We start from the raw sequence: 17,942 nt of genomic DNA on the forward strand, positions 1-17,942 counted from the left end.
ATGTAAACACTTGGTTTTTTAATGAATAAGATAGAGTAATCTCTACTGTGGAACAAATTACCAATTTAATTGAATTTTCTTCTATTTAACAGTGGCCATAGCCTCGTTTTTCTATTAGGCAGACCTGGATCCCCGCCTAAAACTAATCCATAGTAAGTAAAATATCGTACAATTTTATTTTTTCTTTTTTTTTTCATGCCCTTTTTTCCACCGATCGTCAAGTCCAGCTGTAGATATCATCAAAGTCCACCTAATGCCCTTCTTTCTTTCCCGACCTATTTATTTATTTTCTATTTTCGATAGCGCGGTGGATCCCTCGAATCGGGCCCTTTAAAATCCTCCGCGCAGTCCTCACCTCCTCGCGAATCCCAGCACTAAAAACAAGCCCGAGGGGATTTAGCGCTTCCCTCTTGTCTCTCTCTTCTCGCATCGCTCGCCGCTCTCTCGCCATGGAATCCGTAGCGGCTTCTGCGATCCCACGAGGACAGGTGACTCCCGATCAAACCCTAGCCTCTTCCTCCCCTGCCACGCTTCCGGTTCCACGGATTCTTCTAAGTTCAGTATATTTTTTTCCCTACTTCTAGGTGGATCTAGTCGATTTCGTGGACTGGAGCGGAGTCGAATGCCTTAATCAGAGCACGAGTCACTCGCTTATCAATGCCGTGAAACAGGTGATTGGTCGGAGGCGGCAGCTCTCTTTCATCCGTCGATTTAAACTTGAGTCCCTTTTGATTAATTTTCTTGGTGTGTTTGTTGAATCGTTTCTTATTTCTTTCGAATATTTGTCCTTTATTGGTATTAGGGTTATAGGGATGATGATGGTTTGCATCTGGAGAGCGATGCAGATGAGCAACTTTTGATTTATATTCCTTTCGCTCAAGTGATCAAGCTGCATTCAATTGTTATTAAAGGGCCGGAAGAGGAAGGTACTGCCAGATTCTTACGGAATTAGGGTTTAAAATTGAATATATTTTTAAAGTTTGAGAAAGTACGAGTATATGTTCGTGAAAGAGAAGAGAAGACCCTTGTGATGAGATTTCAGTCATTGTTGTTTTTGTTACATGTTTCTTTGTCTGTTAATTTAGATTTGTTCTACTCTAGTTCTTGCATTTTGCTATGTTGAATTGGTGGTAGCACTATCTGGACTTTCTGTTATTCATATCCGTTACAATTGTACAATTTCTCTGCCCTTTTCTGTTACAATTGCACCATTTGCATTTGCTGTGTATTGGTACCTTGTTTGCATTTGCATTTCTATTAAAATGAAATTCTTCTATCTTTATTGGATATTTCTGTTTCTGCTCTTATGCAAAGAAAAATAACAGGATTAAGGGGTGTTTCTTGGATTCCACCATGAAGATAAGTTTATTCATAGGTCAAAGAAAGTATCTCACTAATTCATATCTATAGCTTCTCCTATATATAAAAAAAATACTATAACAACTCTAAACTGACGATAGTTACATGTTAAATGATCTAATAATGAAGATGCTTCACTTAGGACTTTTAGCGGCTGTTTGGTTTATAAGTTTTAATAAAAAAGATTTATAAAAATTTTAAATAAAAGGGTTTTACAAAATGGGCTGTCTGGTTGTTTTCCATAAAATTTGTTTTTGACAAATTTGATAAGGCATAAAACCTGAAAAATAAGTTTTATGAAAAAAAAAATCACCCTCTATGTTTCATAAAAACTGTTTTGCAAAAAAAAAAAAAAATCATGTTTTATTTTCATCTGTTTTAAGAAAATACACAGGCGTCCAAATAGGCCCTTAATTTTACACAAAAATCACTAAAAACTTTTTGTAATTTGAGTTAAAGTACATTATAATCTTGCATGGAAACTTTGAAACTCTTTTGACCATCATAAAAATCAACTTGACTAAAAGCTACAGCATGGAAATGGGACTTGGAGTCAGCTTCAAAGCTAGTATTGACATGCCCTAAAATAGATGTACAACTCAAGTTATGCCTTTGTAAAGGAAGCTGACTCATTTGACTTGGAAATTGATTGAATCCTAATTTCAATACAAATGTTGATGTGCTCTTCATGGCCTCGAAGTAAACTTTATGGACTAAAGATTCGGCATACCATTGCTTTGGCCCAATCTTTATTTTCATCAAAAAATTTCTCCTTAGCTTAGTGCCTTACAAGCCAATTTGAGAACTAGAGTGACTTGTAACACAAGGAACCTTACTTGCTTGTTGTGAGAAAGCACGATGATGTGAGAGCTCTAGTAGGACTCTCATAAGACAAAATAATAGGTCAACCTATCTCATGAAAATGGACAAACTTTGGGTACAAGTAGTATGCCTGGAATCTCCTAAGAGGGGAAATTGGCATCAACAAACTATAGAAATCAAAATTTAGTAGGAGAAGTGAGGCATTTGATCAAGGTTAAAGGGGATCTATATATCCTTGGTTGGATTCAAAGATGAATGGTCAAAATGTTAGTTTGATTGTTGCTAAGAGGGCAATAGGTATTGGTTGATGGTTGTCTATTTGTAGAAGTATTGAGGAGGATTTGAAGGTTGGTTAGGTGCGGGAGGACATCATTTTGTAAATCATTTGGGAGGGTAAGGTTCATAAATGGAAAATGTAATGGGAATGGGGTAGTAGTTTCTAGGTTTTTTATCTTTCTAGTGTCCAACGTCAAACATGTACGAGCATGGTGGCAAAAAATCATGGAATTATTTTGAGTTCTGGTCCCTTTTAGTGATGATGCTTTATGTTGGAATTAGATAGGGTGTGAAGAATCACAAAGCTTATTTGGTCATTGGAGTTATGCATGGGTTAAGTTGATTGTGTGGATATTGGTGAATGGAGTGCTGGTGGATCACAAAGGCATCTTCTTTCATTGGTTGTTATTGTATGCCATGAAATATGACATGGATGACATGGGTGTCTTGTAAAAATCAAGTTTAGACTAGATGCAACTCAATATTTTGTTGATGTACGTACGTGCACTTGACAAACAAATTTTTTTTTTAATCTATATCTTTTGGGTCATTTTCTTTCATATTTAAGTCCTTTTGGATGAAAATTAACCCAGGTTGAATTTGTATTCAATCATTGACTAATTTCAAAGAGCTTATAACCCAAGAAGCATGGATATTTTGTAGCATTTTTGATATGTATATTATTTAGACATGTATCGATAAGACCAATCTTCTGGTTAGTTTTCCAAATGTGAGCATTTATTAGGTCATCAAACCTAGAGAATTTTAAGTAGGTTTACTAATGCAGAACCAACTGTTTTGTTTTAAAAAAAATCCTCTACACTTTGCGACGGGCATCCAAATGAAACTTTGTTTTAGGCATCATGACTTCTTTATGTAGCTGTGATACTATTCCCTAGGTTCCTATGGCTTAGCACTTAAAACAGGAGACTTCCCTATAAGCATGTAACTGGGTTGTATCCTTTTTTCTACAAAAAAGGAGAAATAAAGAAATGTCTGCATCATGTCATTAGATTATAAAATATGACCAAAGAAATATTAAAAAATCTCTCATCTACTGATTCCCTTATATATATGAGCAATGCATTACAAGCCAAAGTAGACTTCATGTAGGATTTTTCATTTTTTTTTCCTTTTACATATAAAAAAGCAAACCAAAGAACAAAGATGGTAGTTCACCAAAAAAAAGAAAAAGAGAGCAAAGATGGTACTCAATAAACATAAGGAAGAAACCTAAAAAGCTCTAATATATAATAAAGCTCAACATGTTATGATCTTGTTTAGTTCATTATTCTTGTCTAGTTTTGTTTAATTTAATTGCTTATGTCCATTTTGTGGGGCTGGAGCATTTACCACCTTATCTTTGGACTTTGGAAGCAATTAGGCCGATTGCAATAGGACCGGGGTTATGCTACTCCCTAGTCTCGGTGGAAGATTGCCACTTGTTATTATCACTAAGCCTCCATGCATGGTCCTACAGCTACTTAGAAGCTTTGAGACTGCCACTTGATGCTTTCAGTGGATAAGACATCATTACTTATGGTCTAGGGAGATGAAGCTTCTACAAGTTCAATCTCTATAGTTTAGGGATATGCCCCCATGTAATGACTCAGAACCTTACCCACGTAAGTTAGGCGATTAGGCATATTTTAGGTTCCTAGATGCTATACAAGTACCCAAGATTTTTCTAATGCATAATTGATGTGGGACTAAACACACATCCACATCAGTCCTTTCACCCTACCTAGATGTCTATTTGCTAGGTAATTGCAAATTAGATCTAAGCAGCATATTATAGTATTCTAAAGCTGACATTGGAATTAAAAGTAATTGTTAAGAAACTTGGTGGGGGAGGGTGAAGATCAACTTCCTTTCTCTTGTAGAAAACCCTGAGAGAACTTACTAGAGCTATGCTATGAACGTAGGGGGTGTTTGGTTGGGAAGAGTTGGGGTCTGGAATTGAAATAGGAATGGGTGATTTCCATTCCAATCGTTTGGTTGGGAGGAGTCATATTTTGATTCTGATTTCGAGGCGGAATAGGAATGGTTCAATCTATCTAAAACTCAATTCTTACTCTTCCCTAAGGATTTAAATTTTCATTCCGATTCTGATTCCGATTCCAATTCCAATCCATTTTGATTCCCATTCCGATTCTGATTCTGGTTGCGAACCAAACACCCCTCTCTTGTAAAAGGCTAATATAAGTGCATAAAGGAGCTATCTAGCTAACAGAATTAAAAGAAAAATAGAGAGAAGAGACTTCCCTAAATATGCTGATGCTCATTGCCGAACCTCCACAAGCATCATTTAGCCCTTTGTGCTCTCCAAAACCACATAAAAAGTTTTTTTTGGTAACACAACCTCTAGGAAATATGCTTGTTGCAAGATAGCTGTGAGCTCTTGCCGAGACTCTACTTGATGGTTTTTGCCCTTGGGAAGAAGATGGTATTTGTACTCAATGGGAAAGGTACAATTGTTGCATTTTCAATGTGGGATTAAAGAAAAGCATAAAAAATGAGTAAATTTATGTAAAAAAAAAATGAAGGGAGATGAAACTTTAGAGTTTCATGTTCAACAGGACTCAAATCTCTTTTGACAACAATTGACATCAAAATCCAATTGATAGTAGTTACCTAGCTGGCTGAAAGGAATTGGATGATACATGTTATTTTATCAAAACAATCTGAGACCCATTGCTCCAAATAGAATGAGGGCCTTGACTGGGATGTCCTCTTGAAATGTTTATCAAGGAGGGGCAACTATAGACACTCAGCTTTCTATGCTGTATGAAGAAGCCAATTATCTTTAAATGATGATACTCCATCCGCTGTGACCATAAAAGGTGTTTTGACCCTGACAAAGATGCAAAACCATGCATGACTATCCCCATGATTTAAGCAAGCAATATCCAGTTCTTCTTCAAGGTTAACCATCCTACCATCCTACCATCAAAAGTCCCGCTATGGATATATGTTGGTGCCATCTAGTGGAAACTTTGAATCTTGGACCCTTTTGATGGTACCTTCGATACCATTAGTTCCATCTCTGATGATGATGTATCTGTTATCATGGATTCCAATGGAAATGCTTTGTTATTGGAAGGCATTTAAGTCCCCTTAGAACTTGAGCCTGAAAGTTTCATCTCCATTTGATTATCCTTTTTGTTTACTTGATTTTCAAGGTTTCCCTTTCGCCTCTCCTTTGGATGTGTTATAAACTTACCTCTCTCGAGGAGCATTATAAGTATCTTTTGAAGATATAAAACTCAGGGCTAGAACATTGTGAAGACATCTTTCTTCATGATTAGTGTAGGTCACATTAGGACTGAAAACGGTTCTGTCGGTTCGGTTTTAAGTGATTTTTTTAAAATCGAACTAATATTTCGGTTTAAGAGATTCCTAAAATCAAATATTTGACTAAACATAATCGATTTCTTCGGTTCGATTTTGTATCGGTCGCTTTCCTAAGCATTTGAATGGTTTTTGGGTTTAAGCGGGTTGGTCGATTTAGTTTCTATTTTTTATTCCATTATTATGATTCATAATCAAGTCAGATTTGATCCAAGTTGGATTGAAATAAGACTAAATCAATATTTTAGATTCTTAATTCATATAAAGTACATAGCCCAACTTTGAATATATATGTAACATAAGTGTATATCTAAATATATGAAGCATGTAATATAGGTGTATATCTAAATATATAAAATGACGGCATTTTAATTTCGGTTTGTTGGTTCGGTTTGGTTCCAGCGGATCGTATAAATCAACAAATCAATAATCAAATCGAAATATCGATTTTTCTATTTTATTCAACTGAACCGAACCAGTTAAATCGTCAAACCACCATATTTGGTTCGGTTTGGATCGGATTGGATGGTTTAGGCAGTTTAATCGAAATTTGTTACACCCCTAGGTCACATAGAAAAGATAATCTGAGCTCCGATCAGGGGGGAGTCAGATAGTGGAGGAGCCAAGCATCACCACGATCTCTAAAGACCAACTTTTATCCCTTTCTGCAAGCAGAAGGGGAGCTTTGAGCACAAGGGAGGGAGGCCATGGCTTGATTGTAAGATGATGCTTTTTTGACTTACATAAGATTATAGCTAGAGTTTGCGGAACCATCCCAAATCGTCTAGTTCAGGTTGTACCAGCTAGAGTTCGCAGCTTCTTGGAGTGTCAGGAGAACTTATACCACAACCCAAAGCACCGTGTTCTAGCTTTGAGTTTTATATCTTCCTCTTGTTGGAGTGCACTAGCAATTTGGCATTGTTGTCACTGCTACATTCATGCAGTTTTATATGTATCTCCTTGTTGAGCATCTTTCCTTTGAACTTTGGCAACCAAAACCACTATCTATCTGGTGCACACAAAAGAATTACTGACTGTCACGTAGTGATTTGGCTTTTGCTAATCTCAGCCTTACTAGGTTTGATTCCTCTTAAAGATTAACTAGAAGACTATAATATTCCTTCATCCTAGGTTACTATGGTTAAGAGTTTGAGAATTAAGGTTTGATATTTTTTAAAAATATTGTTACCAATATTCAAGGCAATGGAGATATATGATAGTCTGAGTTTCTGCTGATAATATTTTGACCAGCAAACAATAGAAAATGTTAGTTCAGATTTTGTTCAGGTTATCTCTGGTTGAGGGCTCTATATATGTTAAGTTGGGTTTCTCTTGGTCTAGTTGTCCAAGCCTTAAGCTGACCTATAGTGACATGGGTAGCACATGCGTGCTTGAGTTGAAGAAAGCTTCATGTTGACTTGAGTGGGTTTTGAACCTTCTGATGACTAAACCAACCTGAATTATATATTAGTTTGGTATGGTATCTGATGACCTAGTTATATGCATATGTAGCAACACCTTTCTAACTCTCTCCCTCCATTATTTCATGAAATAATAATTAAAAGAACATAATAGTTAGAAAAAGACTGCAATAATGATAAATATGTTGACCTCCCATGCTTTACCCTGCCTAGAAGCGAGCCTAGAAGCTTTGCCGCCTACTAACTCAATTAAAGATTTCTAGGACCCACTCCTCTAGAGGTGAAATAATTAAAATTTTCATGTAAAAGTTGTTAAAGGAATTTGAAGCCTGAAAAAGACTAGTCAATTGTCCAATTGTTTGTCAACCTTCTTTTTGAGCCTAGCTTGACAGCTATTTGTCTTCATAATTGGTATCTTATAAACTAAAGAAGCAACTTTTTTTCTTTTTTCAATTTATGCTACTTGTTCCTTCCAGTTTGAATTAATAGAAATGCTAGATTCAAAATCTCCAATGGTCCTTTGGCAGGCCCAAAGATGGTTAAACTTTTCACAAACAAGGAGCACATGGGCTTTAGGTATGCTATACTTTGGCTCCAGATATCCATTTTGTATATCAAAATCACATGGTAACCATTGCTTTTTCTAGCTTAAATTATTCATTTGGTGTTTCAATAACTCTTTCAGTAATGTTAGTGACTACCCACCCAGTGACTCAATTGCTTTTACCCCAGAAAATCTAAAGGTAGAGTTTTGTCAGATATCATCCTTGTTCATTTTGTTGTGCTTAAGTTTACATTCACTTTATATCAGGAAAATTGCAATCTTTATGGTCATGCAGACTACCTGTTTCCCCAGATGTGTCAGTATTATGACCGTTTATTTGATGAACTATTCATGTCATAGCCTTGTGCTGTTTGCAGGGAAAGGCTGTTAACTTGAAGTATGTCAAGTTTCAGAGTGTTCGCAGGTATGAACATATTGTGTTCTGCTTTTATGTTTTTTGTTATTGTTATTTATCTAGTTGCAGTGACCAATGCGATCATGAGATTTTTGTATTGTGAGTTAACAGCTTGACAATTTTTATTGAGGACAACCAAGGTGGTAATGACATCTCTAAGGTTCAGAAGATTGTCCTTTATGGAACTACGTGAGTATATGACCCCTTCTTTGCTATACTTTGTTTTTCCCTTTGAGACATCTTTTATTATTACGGACTTTTATCTCATCATAGATTTTTCCATGTTAGAAGTTTTTACTATATTCAGATATTTTCTGTATACAATACATTACATGTTCTGCTTCTTTTCTGTGTACAATCACCTACAACTGGCCAACCAAGTTGTGATGGTCTGTGGGTCCTTGGCCTGAACTCTGTGCAGTCAAATAAAATCAAGTTTCCGGACAGTGAAGTCATTCTTAATTATCTGCTTTGAGATTTCTCTATTTAAAATCAAGATAGTAAGGTAAGATTTTGCTGTAGCCTTCTTGTGGGGCATCCTCTCCTGATTGTGTTATTCTGGCAAATGGCAACTTAGGGATATTATATTTCTTGTTACACTCTATGACCATAGCACCACTTCGTTGGGACCGAAAACTATCATCTATTTCTGGGATAGTCATGATTTGCAGAGTATATTACTATTAAATATCTTCTAGGTAAGAAATAGGTTGTGGGCAGTCCACCAAAAAATATCTTGCTGGTAGGTCAACCTCAAATAGGGGTGCAAATGGGTCGGGTTGGATCGGGTCACGAGTGACCTCGATCCTCATGACCAGATCCGACCCAGTCTCTTGATCGGGTCCTAATGTTAGACATAGACCCAATCCATTTGAAAATTGGGTCGGATCGGGTCGGGTCCATAATTAAAAAGTCTGTCCCATTGGATCATTTGGGTTGGGTCGGGTCCTTGTATAATTCGGTCCCAATCTAAAAATTTTGGATCCGGCTCGGGTCCAAATTCTGATCAGACCTTGTTCGCATGATAAACCAACATATGCGAAGTTTATGATAAAAGAAAATAAACATTATTTTATGTTGGTTATTAATTTATAAGCAATTTCTCAAAATCTCACAGTCAAATTGAGTAAAATTGTATGAAAAATAACAATACTACAAGAGCATTTGGAATTCTAATCCTACTTTCTTTGTTATATAGTTTACATATTGGATTCAATACTGAATTCTGGTCGGGATAGGTCGGGTCGGATCCGAATTCAGTAAATTCAGATCCGATCCGAAATATTGAACGGGTCTAAGTTTAGCACCCGACCCGGCCCCGCGGATCTTTTAAAACGGATTGGATCGGGTCTAAGCGGGTCGGGTCGACCCATGAACCGACCCATTTGCAGCCCTCAATTCTAGTTGCCTTGTTGATATGACATTATGTACTAAGCAATGATTTGAAATACGTCATTCGAAACAAAGAAGATTTATAGTAATATGATCTTATTTCTCATTAATGGAATGCTAAATACTTAGGAACGAATACATTTGGCAACCCATCTTGCTGGGTCAAATTGTGTTTTAGCCCACTGCAGCCTGTTAAATTCTAGAAACTCCATATAGGTTTTGCAGTGCAACCATATACTTATTTGGATATGATGTTTACATGGATATAAATTTTTTATATGCTTTATGTTGCAGAATAATAGTGATACTAACAAGACATATTTACATAATGAATGAGTTTATCATTGATTATGCCAAATCATAGTAGACTCGTTAATGAGGATGTTCTTTGCATGCAATTGACTTGTCGATATATTTATTGATGCAAAAACTATGTCAGGTCCATATATGTGTGGTAATTAATACTTAGAAGGTAGAATAGTCTAGGTAACATGTGTCAGTAAACATGCCTACATGCTAAAACCCAGTGAAAGACATAAGTTTTCCTATTGGGTGGCTTGACATATGGTACATCCTCCCTGTTCTAGTTAATATCAAGCATCATTCTGGCATGGTTTGATGAAAACATCAAACATGAAGCTTCACTTTGAATGTTTTCAGGGGGCTTCTTTCCCCTTCTCCTATTGAAGTGAAATGGAACACTGGAAGGAATTATAAGCTTGTGCCAGCCCAGTAAAAGCGGATTTAGGATGAATCTGGATTGGACTAATTCGGCTTCTTCTGGAACTTATAAAACAGGACCAACTGTATAGCAATCACTTTATTTTAAAATCCATTAATTTTTATTATCTAGGATTCTTTATCATTTGAAAAATATATGTGCATTTTAATTTATCTAGAATACATTTTGTATTCATGACATAGACACTGAAGAATGTGCCATACAACTCCACAAACTAATATATTAATTCATTGATAGTTAACGTGTAAATATGATGTATCTATATGTTCAGTCTATTTTGTTATCAATCGTCTGAAATTAAACAACATTACTGAAATATATGGCCCAAAGGTGGGATAATTTCCGCTGATAATATCACAGTTTAAAACTTAAACCATCATGTGAGGTAGGTTTTAATGTTCATGACTACTATTTGTACTGTCTTTCAGGGAAACTTAAGATGGTCTTTTATTAGAGTGATTTAAAGAAGAGTGATTATCTTTAGACTATGATAATTGCTTTGAGATAACACTACTATTTAGCCTGTTAGAATGTTATTTGTGATATAAAGGTAGAGATATAGGGTCAGTCGTTCCCTTTTGCTAGGAGCATGCAGGGAATAAAGAAGTGAGAGTACTTTTAGGAGACTGTGAAGTAGAAATAGCATATTTGATTGACTAGGTATTTGGTGTCTCATGGCTGGGTTGAATAATATGCGACAATTTTGGCTTTAGAACTAACATCAGGTCGCATTCCTCAATGCAGAACAGGCCTCTTAGAAATTTTATGGGAGTCAATGGAGAATTCTGTGTACATAGAAGAGGTAAACTATTAATGGTGGATTCTGGTGGCCTATCAAACTTGGCATGGGAGCTCCTTTTCTTAGTCTGGTGATCCTTTTGGAATCTGAGAAAAGAAAATGAAGCAAGAAGTTATAAAGAACTTAGTTGCTTGACTTTTAAGAGTGCTGGTGGACTGGAATCTGACAAACATAAAGACCATGCTTGTCTCTATTTATTCTACTACCCCTTGAGTCTTATCTGCAGATCCTGAGACTCTATCGGTGATTGAAAGTGCTGCCATACGCACAGATATGTGAGGTGCTCGAGACATACTTCCGTCAGTAATAAAGATACACTAATTAGTTTAGCTCTTATATGAGGAAGAGATGCAGGATGAGAGCACCAGCTAGAAGTTCTCAAACTAGAAGCACTAGCATAGGGAAGCTTTTTAAAGTATCTTCTGAGTCATTTTAGATCTTTCCAATGGTTCATAGACTCAATACTTTTTCTTGAGTACTGAGCTATGCAACCATGTAGACAATTAGCATAATCAAAGAAAACAATATTCTTTGGAGGATTCAGATTTTCTATTCCTTCTCTGACATATTTTAGGCCCTTCTCTGGTTGCAGAAGAAAACTGAAGTGGAGGAGTAACCTACTTTTCCAGTCTTCAGTTTATTCGATACTGTGAAGCATGACCACTTCTTTTATGCTGGAATAGAAGGGGTTGGTGTTCGGGACAATTTCCAAAGAACTTTTTATTCAGTTATCCCTCCAGATCAGAATAAAAAATTCTGAGAAAATGGCACAGTAGAATTAGCCTCGTTGATCTTCCATTAGCTATCATTTTTGTTCTTGCTTTAGCAATATTCCGGGATTTACTCTATTCTGCAACGAATCAGATTCTTGAAGTATACGTTATTGGTTCAATACAAACTTTTCAACATCTCCGTACTTTCCATTGTTGTGTATTCTTTCATCTTCTCTTCTTTATTATCTTATGAAACTCAAGTTCTAGCCTCTCTTCTTATGGTGCTACCATCACTCTCTAAATGAAAATACATCATGATTTTGTTGAGGGTGCATATGGTTAGACCAGAGCACTTTGCACTTATGTTCCCTGTTACGAGTACCTTAGCCGCATTACAAAGTTGTAATGACGGTTAGTACTAATGGTTTATTTATTTGTTAATAAAATGCTAATTTTCACAAGTTTCTAATGATAAGCTGTAGATTAGTCTGTAGCCTTTTTTTTTAGTGAGCTGGAATATGTATTAAATTAATATTGCACAGTGGGAACATAAGCGTCTCCAAAAGCCCATGAAACACATGAAATATAAGATGGGTCTGAGGATTGTTTTAACATAATGCTAGGCAGGTTGATGCGTTTTTTTTTTCTTATGAAGTCGGAAATAACTCTCAATATGTGGAAGCTGGGCGAAATAGGGACTTTGACAATAGATTCAAAGAAAAGTGCAGGCAAACATCCACAGTTGATATCACATACCATATTCTTATAGTATAAAAAAACATGTATTTTAAGAAAAGATAAGTTGTTCTAATACCACATAACCTTTGTGCTATGGCGTAATATCAAATCCCAAAATTCTGCACTTGTTTGATTTTATAGCACGCTGGCATTTTCATAAAGAGAAGGCAAATCCATGAGAAACATGAATGATCATCAAGAAAAAAGGTGGTGCTGTTGACAGAACTAGGAACTGTATTGGCAGTGCATCTTAATTACGTAACTTAGATCTTCTACAAGGTTCAGTGTTGATATTAAGAACTAACGACAACTATTCGCACTAGCTTTGGTACTTGTAAGACATTTGTTTCTCCTCCAGATAAAGAAATTGTTACTATAAGTACAATTTTGACAAAAACCAGATCTGAAAGAGGCATCAGATCATCTTCTTTAACCCATATGCTATAGATCTTGTCCACCAGGTTTTATAAAACAGAAGCATATCAGAGGAGCATAATACGACATGGATGCATACATGGACTTTGTGATCATGTATAAATTTGTGATAGAGATATGTAGGAACTGGCCCCTAAATGACCCAAGCGTGCCTTTGTGAACCAGATCTCCCTATTTTGCAGTTCTGGGGGGAATTAATTGGTTGGGCATATTGGCGCTCTATATTAGAATTTTGATAAGATTCATTTTCCCTACAAAATGTTCTTCTCTCTCCCAGCTTGACTATGTCATGGCACACCTAAGTACAACATCAGTGTTTGTATATCATGCTTTATTTTCTCTCGTCTTTTCTTTACTTCTGTCACAGTCCTATCAACAATCGATTCTTGTTGAATATTACATAGATGCACGCATAATCGGTTATTCAGATTTATGCATCACATTCTCATAGTGTTCTGGGGAATCATAATTTAAGACGGTGTCTAGCAAAGCCACCGTACCGATAACTGAGCAAGCTTTTTTGAAGTCAGGGTTTTCATGAAAACTTGAATAAGAATGCAACATGTTGTCTGACATATCCACTAGTAATTTTCACCCTCTCCAAATGTCTACGCGCCAAGGAAATTCAACTTCTCGACATTTGGCTAACACACCCTTTGGCTGAAAGTTTTTTTCTTAAAAAAAGATAATTTTGCTAATAAATTTTAACTTGTCACGGGCATGAACATGTTCTGTACTTTTTGCAAATATTCATAATGGTCTGTGACCACCAGTGAAATTGAATAAAATGTAAGGGCAGAAGATTGAATTCTTGTTCTTGCATGGTTCATAGCTTTTCGTGGAAACCCGCTCCTATTTCATCTCTCTCTCTCTCTCTCTCTCTCTCTCTCTCTCTCTCACTCGCACACGCACGCAACGCACACGTGTGCTTGTGCATGCACTCATGCTGCCATCCACTTCATGTGACTTGTCGCTCAAGCACCGAGTAGCATTCTTGAGAAAGTATGGAAACAAATAATTTCCATCATAACTATATACCAGCTGTAGTGAAGGTTTTGAGGGCATTGTTATTGTGTTATATAATGTCCAAGTAATTCTTGACAAAGTACAAACAACTATTTTAGATGCTTGTAAATATTATAATGGCTTAATATGATAGTTGCAATGGCTGTTATGTGTGATATTGTTTGCAATTTACGGTGTTTAACATCATTCACATATTAATTCTTCTAACTGTATGTGTTATTGCAATTTGGGATAAGATTTAAAGATGGAAATAGCGATTATCTCGTACGCTACCATAGTAAGTCCTTTTAGCTATAGCTGTTGCTTCAACTAAATTTTGTAGAGTTGGCTGAACTTTTCAAACAACTCTGTTGTAACGCATGATGATTTTCACGTTGCAAAATTTGGTACGCCTTATATTGTTATTGCATGCAAGAGTTGGTCATGTTTAAGTTGATATGAACTTTTATTGTATACAATAAAAAGCTCAAGTTTTGCATCTTCACTGTTATTTCAACACGACCATCCAATTTACGGTAGTATTAAAATGCCTAGGTTGACGTGTTTCTCTGTTCTTACAGCTGTGTTTCTGTTTTCCACTGATATCTTCACCACTTTATTTTATAAGCCATCATCATGCTTGGTTACTTTTCTACTGTCTAAGTATGTCTCAATTCTCAGGCGATTCGCAGTGTACCGTGGGAGATTTCATGAGTCGTATAGGCATAGCCTAATACGTGGTGACAATAAATGCGCATGGCCATTGTTCTATTATTCTCCAAACTTTCACATCCAACCAGTGATCAATGGCCCAACTTTCTTTTCCCATATTAAAGAAAAGATGTTACTGTCTTTCCTTGGATACGCTCGCAGCTTACCTATCTCGGCTAGATGTAGGAATATTGAATAGATGTCAAAAAAATGTAACCTCGCTAGGTGGGGGCAGATTGATGACACATTAAATGTCGGCAGTGACGACCTTCCCTTAGATCTACTGATCTCGATGGCAGGAATCAATTTTTCTGTCAGGGTAGTCATTCGGAGGTCCACTTGTCTGTTCATTCTGTCTGTAATCTCATCCTTTTTCTAGAAAAAAAAAAATTTCCTTATTCAAAACAAAAAAACCTTTGGTTCTAACTTTCATTGCTCTGTTATTCTGCATACAGGGTGGACACAACAAACATGAAGGATTTGAAGAAGATTGAAGAGCACTAAGTGTGGGAAATCTGATGAGATGTAAGCAAGGAAAACCGATACCAATTATTTTTTTTCTTCCAATGCATTCCCTTTTAACAGAATGAAATCATAGTTTATTAGGTTCTCACATTGCCCCCTTGAAACTTTTTATCATTCTCCTTGTATTATTACCGGTCTTATATTATGGGTTCCAATGATCCGGAATTTCTGTGTTTTATCAGATAGGATAATGTATACTCTTTTTTTGGGGACATGGTGTTATGAGGGGTGGGGGCATGATCTCCATCTCTAGATTTGATTTGCCCCTCGTTCTTTGTTGCGATGGGATCTCTACCACGATTGCTACAGTACTACAACCCTGATATACTTCCATTCTTTTCTCTCTTCTCGTTCTCTTTTCTCTTTTGTTTTAATCCCTTCCTCGGCTAACCTTTTTACTTTCTCGAAATTTGCGACGGCGCGTTGTTCGGCCTGGGGAGCTGACGAGCTGTTAAAAGGCACGGCTCCCGTACCATTAGACTATCAGTTCTCGCTTTTTTCTTTTCTTTTTTTTTTTTTTGGTGAATGCCCTTTTTTCTCTTTTTAGTCCTACCCCGTTACTCCTCCCTGCTCTGCTGTTTCCTCACCCGCCTTTCTGTCTCTCTTTTGTTTCTTTTGAAGCTTTTGAATGACCTGCATGACGTCTGGAACCGACCCTTTTTCGTTACGTAAATTAGTTCTCTTTTTACTCGAAACTTGTAGCTGGACTGGCATGTATAATGTTTAGCATATATAATGTTTAGGGATGAACCTACTCCTTGTCTCAGTAAGACTGGTAGTGTTTCTGGATCAACGCACTGGGATTAAAGGAACCGAGAGATAGGCTATGGCTGAGTTGCATATTTTGGGTGTATGTGATCTTAACTGCTGACATCGGGAAGAGTTATTGGCACGCTTGGGATGTCTTGTTGGCCCATACTGAATAATTGCCACCAGCTGTTTGATGGCCACCAGCTGTGGTTTTAGTAGTTGGATCGGTATAACCGGGCAGGTTCACGTGTGGCCGAATGTGATCTTTGCGTGGGCCTTGTGAGTTGGCTGCTCCTGATTTATTAGCTTGCTGCTCTTGTTGTGGAGTAGGGAAGGAGATTTTGTAAATATGTGACAACTGACAACCAACAGCTCTTTGGTTTCAACTAGTTGTGGTCAGTTTTCTGGAATCCTTTTCCATTCAAGTCTGTTAACATGATATGCCTTCTGTCAAAGCTAGGTGGTAGTGAGTCCGGTAGACCAAAGGTCCAATACGTATCCAAACTTACATCTATACCATACTTTTGAAAGTTCAGGTCCATTTGTCCAACAATGACCGAAATCCAACACCAAGCAGTTGTGAATGGATAAATTGGACCCAACACGATGGAGCTCAAGTCAGTCCAATTTGATCCCGTCTGTTCTAGAATGTGGCTCTGGCCTCCAAAATTTGATCCCGTCTGTTCTTGAATGTGGCTCTGGCCTCCAAAACTATGCTTGGATCGAAAAGAGACCTGAGGTGACCTTGACCGACCAAGCGATGGGCCAGATTTGGGTTTAAATTATGGATCTGGAGGCGACCTGTGTGTCAAATTTTGGTGAAGCAGGACCCAGACCCCACTTGCAGCCATGCGCCAATCTGTTTAAATTCTGGACCTCAAAGCAGGCACACTGGGAAAAGTCCTGAGCGGGCAATAATAAACTGGCCATGCACCACTCTTTGTTGAGGTTTGTCATTTCTGAGGCGGAGGAGCATCAAGTTTGGGATACCGGACGATGTTTGGGGCGGGTTGGCAGACCAAGTCCATTACTTGCTAGGGTTCATGCATTCTCCCATGCTTGGCTCAAACATGGGCATCTATCTTTATCAAAGTGTCGGATTAGTAAAATTAGATCCCACAATAATTTCTGATTAAAATTCATAGGTGCAGAAATCCGGTCTGTCGGTGAAACCTAATTTGTATTTTGCTGTAACATGGCTTCTTTTTCCCTTTGTATCTTTATTTTTGTCATGGATGCAGTTCTACCAGAGTATACTAACTTGAGACACCCCTTCTTCATCCGCATGGTCTCCAGTGTTAGGTATTCCAAAACACTTTCTAAATGACTACGAGCTCGTCCTGAATCCATCCATCCCTGGCTAGTGGCTACCATGTTTGCCAGATGCCTTGTAAACCTATCTCCCATCATCCACAGTGGTAAAAGGATTCCAAAAACTGGCAGCCTTATTCATGCCATGCTCGTGACCCTTACCGGTATCCTTTGGGACGACACAAACAGTGTGGGAATCATGGAAAAGGAAATCTTTATTTCGTGTCCCTCCCTCTACTCTCTTTCAATCTAGGGCAATGGCTTTTTGTTCAACCTAGGTCCACATAGGCTGGTCTCAGAACAGGTAGCTGGGGTTAGGGTGTTGGTGGGGGAGACAACTGATTTCTTTGGTCCCTTTCCTTTCCGTGCATCAATCAGATTCGGCGAACTCCGAGGCTCACTCCAAGCTCTCAGCTTTCCATGGGAGGATACAACTGTTGGTCGTCCTGTGCATGCATTGGCTCCGACGCGGGCATTCACTGTTGCCTCTTCCATGGAGGGATCCGTAGTTGTTTGGTGGTATGCAAACTGGAACTTGGAAGGGCAATGGAAAAATTAGCTTCTCGCTACACACCAATGCACTTGTTTGCGAATGCGACAAGTTGAATTAGATTCTCCAAATTGTCATGTTGC

At 37.5% G+C, this 17,942-nt stretch overlaps 1 protein-coding gene across 2 annotated transcripts; it reads left to right on the forward strand.

Annotated features, from left to right (window-relative positions):
• The first annotated feature begins 312 nt into the window (after window positions 1–312).
• Window positions 313–15,413, forward strand: LOC105057520 (PITH domain-containing protein At3g04780). Of its 2 annotated transcripts, none has more exons than XM_010940170.3 (8): window positions 313–488; window positions 585–671; window positions 803–926; window positions 7,757–7,805; window positions 7,915–7,972; window positions 8,151–8,197; window positions 8,300–8,377; window positions 15,179–15,413. In XM_010940170.3, exons 1-8 carry the CDS (start codon window positions 450–452, stop codon window positions 15,225–15,227), a joined length of 531 nt encoding a protein of 176 aa, XP_010938472.1. In that variant the 5' UTR covers window positions 313–449; the 3' UTR covers window positions 15,228–15,413. The 2 variants fall into 2 exon arrangements, with proteins under 2 accessions (XP_010938472.1, XP_073108064.1); XM_073251963.1 differs by lacking the exon at window positions 15,179–15,413 and adding an exon at window positions 14,694–15,019.
• The last annotated feature ends 2,529 nt before the right edge of the window (window positions 15,414–17,942 follow it).

The sequence above is a fragment of the Elaeis guineensis genome, chromosome 2 (genome assembly GCF_000442705.2).
Source record: "Elaeis guineensis isolate ETL-2024a chromosome 2, EG11, whole genome shotgun sequence".
Classification (NCBI taxonomy): Eukaryota; Viridiplantae; Streptophyta; class Magnoliopsida; order Arecales; family Arecaceae; genus Elaeis; species Elaeis guineensis.

Coding starts and splice junctions, on each gene's coding strand:
- LOC105057520 (XM_073251963.1), top strand. CDS start 450: ATGGAATCCGTAGCGGCTTCTGCGATCCCACGAGGACAG. Junction 8,198..8,299: donor AAGTTTCAGAGTGTTCGCAG/GTATGAACATAT, acceptor GTGAGTTAACAG/CTTGACAATTTTTATTGAGG. Junction 8,378..14,693: donor ATTGTCCTTTATGGAACTAC/GTGAGTATATGA, acceptor CTCAATTCTCAG/GCGATTCGCAGTGTACCGTG.